Source organism: Camelina sativa, chromosome 4 (assembly GCF_000633955.1).
Source record: "Camelina sativa cultivar DH55 chromosome 4, Cs, whole genome shotgun sequence".
In the NCBI taxonomy this organism is placed as follows: domain Eukaryota; kingdom Viridiplantae; phylum Streptophyta; class Magnoliopsida; order Brassicales; family Brassicaceae; genus Camelina; species Camelina sativa.
The window spans coordinates 15,007,161-15,014,409 of record NC_025688.1 but is presented as its reverse complement, the minus strand read 5'-3'; the positions used below and the strand labels follow the sequence as shown (position 1 = coordinate 15,014,409).

At 40.2% G+C, this 7,249-nt stretch overlaps 3 protein-coding genes across 3 annotated transcripts in view; 2 read left to right on the top strand and 1 right to left on the bottom strand.

Annotated features, from left to right (window-relative positions):
- LOC104780614 (RING-H2 finger protein ATL48-like) overlaps positions 1–2,496 on the top strand; it is a 3,107-nt gene extending 611 nt beyond the window's left edge. The window contains exons 2-3 of the mRNA XM_010505122.2: positions 539–706; positions 1,525–2,496. Of these exons, the coding sequence (XP_010503424.1) occupies positions 539–706; positions 1,525–2,390 (1,034 nt within the window). The 3' untranslated portion in view covers positions 2,391–2,496. The remainder of the gene's footprint in view (positions 1–538; positions 707–1,524) is intronic.
- On the bottom strand, positions 2,634–3,453 carry LOC104780615. Its single transcript, XM_010505123.2, has one exon. It carries the CDS (start codon positions 3,355–3,357, stop codon positions 2,914–2,916), a length of 444 nt encoding a protein of 147 aa, XP_010503425.1. The 5' UTR covers positions 3,358–3,453; the 3' UTR covers positions 2,634–2,913.
- LOC104780613 (probable cyclic nucleotide-gated ion channel 16) overlaps positions 4,720–7,249 on the top strand; it is a 6,104-nt gene continuing 3,574 nt past the window's right edge. Inside the window, exons 1-6 of the mRNA XM_010505121.1 lie at positions 4,720–5,199; positions 5,327–5,530; positions 5,598–5,914; positions 6,005–6,116; positions 6,199–6,435; positions 6,522–6,916. Of these exons, the coding sequence (XP_010503423.1) occupies positions 4,720–5,199; positions 5,327–5,530; positions 5,598–5,914; positions 6,005–6,116; positions 6,199–6,435; positions 6,522–6,916 (1,745 nt within the window). The remainder of the gene's footprint in view (positions 5,200–5,326; positions 5,531–5,597; positions 5,915–6,004; positions 6,117–6,198; positions 6,436–6,521; positions 6,917–7,249) is intronic.

Below are 7,249 nucleotides of genomic sequence, written 5' to 3'. Positions count from 1 at the left end.
TTTTTTTTTTTTTTTTTTTTTTTTTTTTTTTTTAAGATTGCTGCTGATTTTAGTTTTTGTGACACAATCTGATTCAAAATCAGAATCAATGTGAAATTCAGAATTTTTTAGATCCCCAAACAATAGGTTCTGAAATGATTAACAAGTTATGTAATTGAGATTACAATGTTGTGTGTCGGTATGTATGATTTTGTGGTCTTTTTAGAGACTCTCAAGTATCATGGTAGATGGTAGAAAAGATTGTATAAACTCTATTTAAGTGATTGTTGTGGAGCTGCAAAACATATTTATATAAAAATCAATAAGAACAAAATTTGTTTTATGATATGGGTTTCTCGAACTAGTCTTTAATGTTCACTTGCTTATTGTTATCTTTGAAGGTTGTTCCTTTGTCACAAATTGTATGACAAATTTGTAACTTGGACCTTAGCTGGTAGCAAAGCCATTATTATAATTCAATACTGTCTTCTTGGTCCATACTGTTAAGACTTAAGACATTCAGAATTGATAATTTTCTTGTGAATTAAACCTGTTGTAGGTGCACTTATGACTGCGGGAGTGCTTACGGCTGGGCTGATTAGTTTCAGAAGAGGCAATTCTCAGTTGGGTCAGGTTTTGATGAGAGCTAGGGTGGTCGTCCAGGGTGCTACTGTCGCTTTAATGGTTGGTACCGCTTATTACTACGGTGATAATCCCTGGAAGAAATGATGAGCTATACAACTACTTGTTCGTTTTAAAAAACGTTTTCACATAATTGAGAGGGATGACACTCTTCAGTATATTTGCGGGCAAAGGTGTGTGTGCACTGCTCTCTCGCTTTGAGTGTAGAATTCTGTGGTCTTGCTAGGATTCATAACTTGTAAGGGGGCACATTTCATGATTTGAATAATTTAAAGAACTAAAAAAAGGTATCCTTGATCAATTGATTATATTGATTTGGAGAAATTCTCTGAAACACCATCTTTCAGCCGACAGTCTCTGTGTTATTTATTTGCTTACAGTTATGATTGAGTTTTGACTTCTTGAAAGATCCTTTGTGAAACATGGGACAATGAGTCATCATCACAAAAGTATTATACATAAGACTCTGTTTTCAAGATATATAATAACAAATGAGTGGGAGTGAATAGATTATGTATTAGAAGGCAAGCTATGTTTAATGATTTAAGAACATCTAAGTGGAAGACAATGGTGGGCCTGATAACATTTTGCTTAATCATAATTTTGTCTTTCTCAGCTTATTGTGGTTCTTGACCTTCTAAATGTGAAATCCTAATCACATTTTGTGGTCTTTTTAGCCAATAATGATTATGGTTTAGCTTAAAATCATGTTAAATCAATCACCAACATAAAAAAAGAGGGGACAAAGAGAAGCCTTTTAAAGCGTGTCTTGATCAACTAGACAGAACATGTGTGAAATCTCAATCAGCATTTTTATTTCATTACTATATATTTTTACAGAGAGTGATCACTGAGCCAAACTCAAAACAGTTTCTTCTCTTCAAACAACAAAAATGTGTAGGATGCTTTCGTCTGAAATCCATGAAACAGAAGCTCTTTCACCTAAAACTTCATCTGAAGCGGCTATGGCTCTTCTGAACCAGAAAGATTCATCTTCAAGCTCTATAATCTCTGACTTATGTTTGGTTATCTCTGTTCTTGCTCTTATCATCATCTTTCTCGGTGTCCTCCACTTAATTTTCAAATTTCTCCGCAAGTCCTCAACGTTATTTCCATTTCCCAATTTCAACCCCAACTCAGATCTCTCTTCTTCCTCCTCTCCTCAGCTCCAACACCTCTTCTTCCTCCACGACTCTGGTCTAGACCAGACAGCTATAGATGCACTTCCCGTGTTCCTTTACGGTGATGTAACTATGAGTCTGAAAGAGTCATTCGATTGTGCCGTCTGTCTCAGTGAGTTTTTTGATGCGAACAAGCTCAGGCTACTCCCAGTCTGTGGCCACGCGTTCCATCTTCACTGTATCGATATGTGGCTTCTCTCCAACTCTACTTGCCCTCTCTGTAGACGATCACTCTTAACCTCAAACGTCTGCTTCAACCATGCGGAGACTATTGTGGTCCCCTTGTCAGGGCATCAGGAGGTCGACGAAGGCAAAGGCTCGCTTGCGAAAAGAGTCTTCTCTGTTCCTCTCGGAAGATTCAAAAGCACGAACGAAAGTCAAAGCCAACGGCATGAAGTCAGAGGTGAAATTGGGGTCGGAGTGCCAAGAAGGTGTTACTCGATGGGCACGCATCAGTATCTTGAATGCAATCAAGATTTTGTGGTGGCTCTATCTTCGTCTCCTCGTGAGGGAAATACCAGTAATAACTGCTCCGTTCACGCGGGTAAATCGGTAAAACAGGACTCTGATGGTTTGGCTAGGTTCTAACGTATTGTAGTAGAAAAGAGAGTATGTGTCTATGTCAAAGATCTGGTTTTGGTCGGAGAAGGAAAGAGAGTAATATGGTTCGGTTTAATAAACAATATAGGTGGTTTTTTTTTTTTTTTGATTGCATGAAGGAGACAATACTTGAGTACTTTGTCTTCCTAGTTATTAGTAAGTATAGACCATCAACAAAGACCTTCTACATGGATATAAATCAAACCAAACATCCTTTTTTGGTTCCAAAAATCAAACCAAGCTTAACTTAATATACAATTAAACACAACTAACGGTCACTTACCATAATCTTTTGTACAACAATACTTAAATTATGTAACAATGAAAAATTATAGTATACCGTCCTTAGTAGAGACAGAAAAATTATAGAATCAAAATATAAGACCGTCGTGATACATTTAATTACATGACATATAGAAATAGGATCACGTAAACAAAATAAATAAGGAAGCGCACAACTCACGCGAGAGACTTTTCAAACGCCTATCGTAGAACTCGTCCACCCCAACAATCATTTCACGGCGTCGACAACGCTGGTACCGTCGGTAGCTTTACTAGAATCAACGGGGACAGACGCGTAACGCATCGAAAAGCTTCGGACTCCACCAAATCCAGCTTCGTTGTCGTCATCATCTTTGTATTCATCTTCGAAACTCAAGGTATAACTCAAAGGATCATATCGGAAGTTGGCGGTACCGCGAGGTCGATCGCGGTTAAATTTACGGATGAAAGTCTTCCACCGTGGTCCAGCTACGATCTCCGACCACTCTCGGATCTTTAGAAACGCCCGTACCCACCACCGTGGCTCGTGAAGGTGGTTGCTGTGAACTCGCTGCCACCAGGAGGATTTAACGGTGGTGGCTCCGTAGCCGGGGAGGCAGGAACCGCAAGACGACTTACCGACAAGTGGATTGGAGGTGGTCGCCGGCTCAAGATCTGGTTGTCCAATTTCCATTACAAAAGAATCGAAACAAAGTTGAAGGGTTTTGGTGTAATACAAGCCAACACGAAACTGCTTTCAGCTGTAATCAAATCATTGGCTACATTTTATATATTTTAGGCAATATATAATAACTCGAAAAAATTGAATTCCCATCATATATAATATTCAAATGCAAACTTAGTTTTAACTTTTAAACATCTCAATCATGATTTTTTTTTTGTCGGCCATAACATTAAGTAAAAAAAAAACTTTGTAGAAGAGTTTTTGGCAAACGTTAACATTCCCAAAAGATAGTGAGAGGAGAACTAACTATTCTAGCAGTCTTAGCTAATCTATCAGCTATATCATTATCTTTCCTATTAATAAAAAGAAAACGATGACAGTCATTAGTGAAAGCCAATATATCCTCCAAGTATGTTTGAATCTCGGCAATGTCTGCTGGCTTCTGATTTTCACTTTTATATTGCTCAAGATATTTGTAAAGTACTCTTGAATCCCTACAGAAAGTTCCTGGTTGATAGTTTAAGCGTTTAACTTGAATGAGAGCCTCCCTTAAACGCAATAGCCTCCGTTTCAAGCGGTGAGCCTTTAGGTTCTATGGCTGAAGAACCTTTGAGGATGCATTTGCCCTGTGCATTATGAAGAGACCATCCAATTCCAGATTTACTTGCATCATCAACCCATGATCCATCTGTGCAACAATAAAACGAATGAGGCTGACTGTGGATTGTTTATGTTGCAGATTTTTCTAGACACCTTTTATCCAGATGGGCTACATGCCAAGGCATTTTGGTATTATTAGCCTCTTTCCATATCATATGATCCATCATAGCTTGACTTATAATGGTTGGGATTGCCCATCTCTTGTTATTAAAAACAAGATCATTACGTGCTTTCCAAAGCCGCCAACCAATGTATGGAAATAAATACTCTTTTGAAGAGTCTGTATTTTTATCAGACAACAAGATTTCGAAGATTTTAACAAGGGATTGCTCTTGATCAAACTGACCTGGTTGGAAGCGGATAAGTGACAATTCCCATATTTCTCTTGCTATTCTGCAGCGAAAAAGAAGATGATCAATTGATTCTTGTGCTTCACCACAGAAACTGCAATCCTTCACAATATTAATATGCCTCTTAGCCATATTTTCAGCTACTGGAAGAGCATTATGGAGTACTTTTATTACGAAACTAAAGTTAATTGTTAAATTTTTTACTCGACAAATTACTTTTTTTTTTATATAACTAAAATACATTTTCAAGGAGACACAATCTTCTCTCCTTCTCCTCTCCTTAATTGTCTCTAACATCATCTCATTCTTTCACTCCCACAAATCTCTCCCTTCCATAACTTGAAACACACGCAAACCCCAAATGAGCAACCTCCACCTCTACACCTCCGCACGGTTCCGCAATTTCCCGACGGCATTTTCCCTCCGTCATCACCACAACGACCCTAACAACCAACGCCGTAGATCCATCTTCTCCGAGCTCCGTAACAAAACCCTTGACCCGGGCGGTGACCTAATCACGAGATGGAACCACATCTTCCTCATCACCTGCCTTCTCGCTCTCTTCCTCGACCCTCTTTACTTCTATCTCCCCATTGTCCAAGCCGGAACCGCATGTATGTCCATCGACATCCGTTTCGGCATCCTTGTCACCTTTTGCCGAACCCTAGCCGATCTCTCTTTCCTCATTCACATTCTCCTCAAATTCAAAACCGCCTTTGTCTCTAAATCATCTAGAGTCTTTGGTCGCGGGGAGCTCGTCATGGATCGCCGTGAAATCGCTGTCCGTTACCTCAAATCTGAGTTCTTCATCGACCTCGCAGCCTCGCTTCCTCTTCCTCAGGTTCAATTCAATTTTGTTTTCTAGGGTTCCGATAGGTGACAATGGTGTAATCGTAAAACGTATATGAAAATGAAAACACACTGATCCGTTCTGTTCTTTAAATTGAAATCTTTCTATTTTTTCTCAGATGATGATTTGGTTTGTGATACCAAATGCTGGAGAATTCAAATACGCAGCACATCAGAACCACACGCTTTCCTTGATCGTCCTGATACAGTACGTGCCTCGATTCGTCGTCATGCTTCCTCTCAATCGTCGGATCATTAAAGCAACCGGAGTGGCAGCCAAAACGGCCTGGTCTGGTGCAGCCTACAATCTGCTTGTGAGCCACGTAAGTAACCATTTTCTCTTTCCCTACATGNNAATGTCTCTGTTTTACAACTTGGTTTCCCTTTTAGGTTCTTGGATCGGTTTGGTACGTTTTATCGATCCAGAGACAGCATGAATGTTGGAGAAGAGAATGCACTAAAGAGATGAACGCAACGCATTCACCATCTTGTACTCTCTTGTTTCTAGACTGTGGATCGTTGCAAGATCCAGGGAGACAAGCTTGGATGCGGATCACTGGGGTTCTGTCAAACTGTGATGCACGCAATGACGATGACCAGCATTTCCAGTTTGGTATGTTCGGTGATGCGTTCACTAATGACGTCACTTCTTCTCCTTTCTTTGATAAGTACTTCTACTGTCTTTGGTGGGGTCTCCGTAACCTCAGGTTAGGTTAAAATTCATCAGTCTTGAATCAAATAAAACAGCAGTTTTTTTTCCACAATTTGCTTATTGATCTTTGATTTGGTTTGTGTAGTTCTTATGGACAGAGTCTTGCAGCGAGTACACTGAGTAGTGAGACTATATTCAGTTGTTTCATCTGTGTTGCGGGTCTCGTTTTCTTCTCTCATCTCATTGGAAACGTTCAGGTAATTTATCAAATTTTATATAATATTTTCTCTCCTTCCATAGGTTTTAATGGAGTCTAAGTGATTTCTCCAATTCTTGAAGAACTATCTGCAATCGACGACGGCTAGGTTAGACGAATGGAGAGTCAGAAGAAGAGACACAGAGGAATGGATGCGACATAGGCAATTGCCAGAAGAGTTACAAGAGCGTGTAAGGCGATTCGTCCAATACAAATGGCTAACAACTCGTGGAGTCGACGAAGAAGCCATTCTACGGGCTCTACCGTTAGATCTTCGTCGCCAGATCCAACGACATCTCTGTCTTGCCCTTGTTCGCCGTGTATGCCACACCAGGAAAACACTACATTTTAATTATTTTCAGTTCAAGTAACAAACCCTAAATTTTACGTTCATTTGATTTTTCAGGTGCCGTTCTTCGCGCAGATGGATGACCAGCTCTTAGATGCGATATGTGAGCGTCTAGTTCCATCCTTGAACACAAAAGACACGTATGTGACCCGCGAAGGCGATCCTGTAAACGAGATGCTTTTCATCATTAGAGGTCAGATGGAGAGTTTCACTACAGATGGTGGACGGTCAGGATTCTTTAACTCCATCACGCTTAGACCAGGAGATTTCTGCGGTGAAGAGCTCTTAACCTGGGCTTTAATGCCAGTCATTACTGTTAATCTCCCATTGTCCACAAGAACCGTGAAGACTCTCTCAGAAGTAGAAGCTTTCGCTCTCCGAGCAGAGGACTTGAAGTTCGTAGCTAACCAATTCAGACGTCTCCACAGCAAGAAACTCCAACATGCTTTCAGGTAATACTCGTTTTTTATTGTCTCAAAAGCAATGGAGGTTTCATGCTTGATACGTTCCTGACTCTATCTTTATCTCTATCTTTTGACTCTGATCAGATACTACTCACATCAGTGGATAGCATGGGGAACTTGTTTTATACAAGCTGCGTGGAGACGATACGTGAAGAGGAAGTTAGCAATGGAGTTAGCAAGGCAAGAGGAAGGAGACGATTACTATTATGGCGATGATGGAGATTATGAATACGAAGAGATCATGCCCGAGAGTAGTAACAACGGTGACGAGAACGGCAGCAATAATCAGAATTTGAGTGCGACGATATTAGCGTCTAAGTT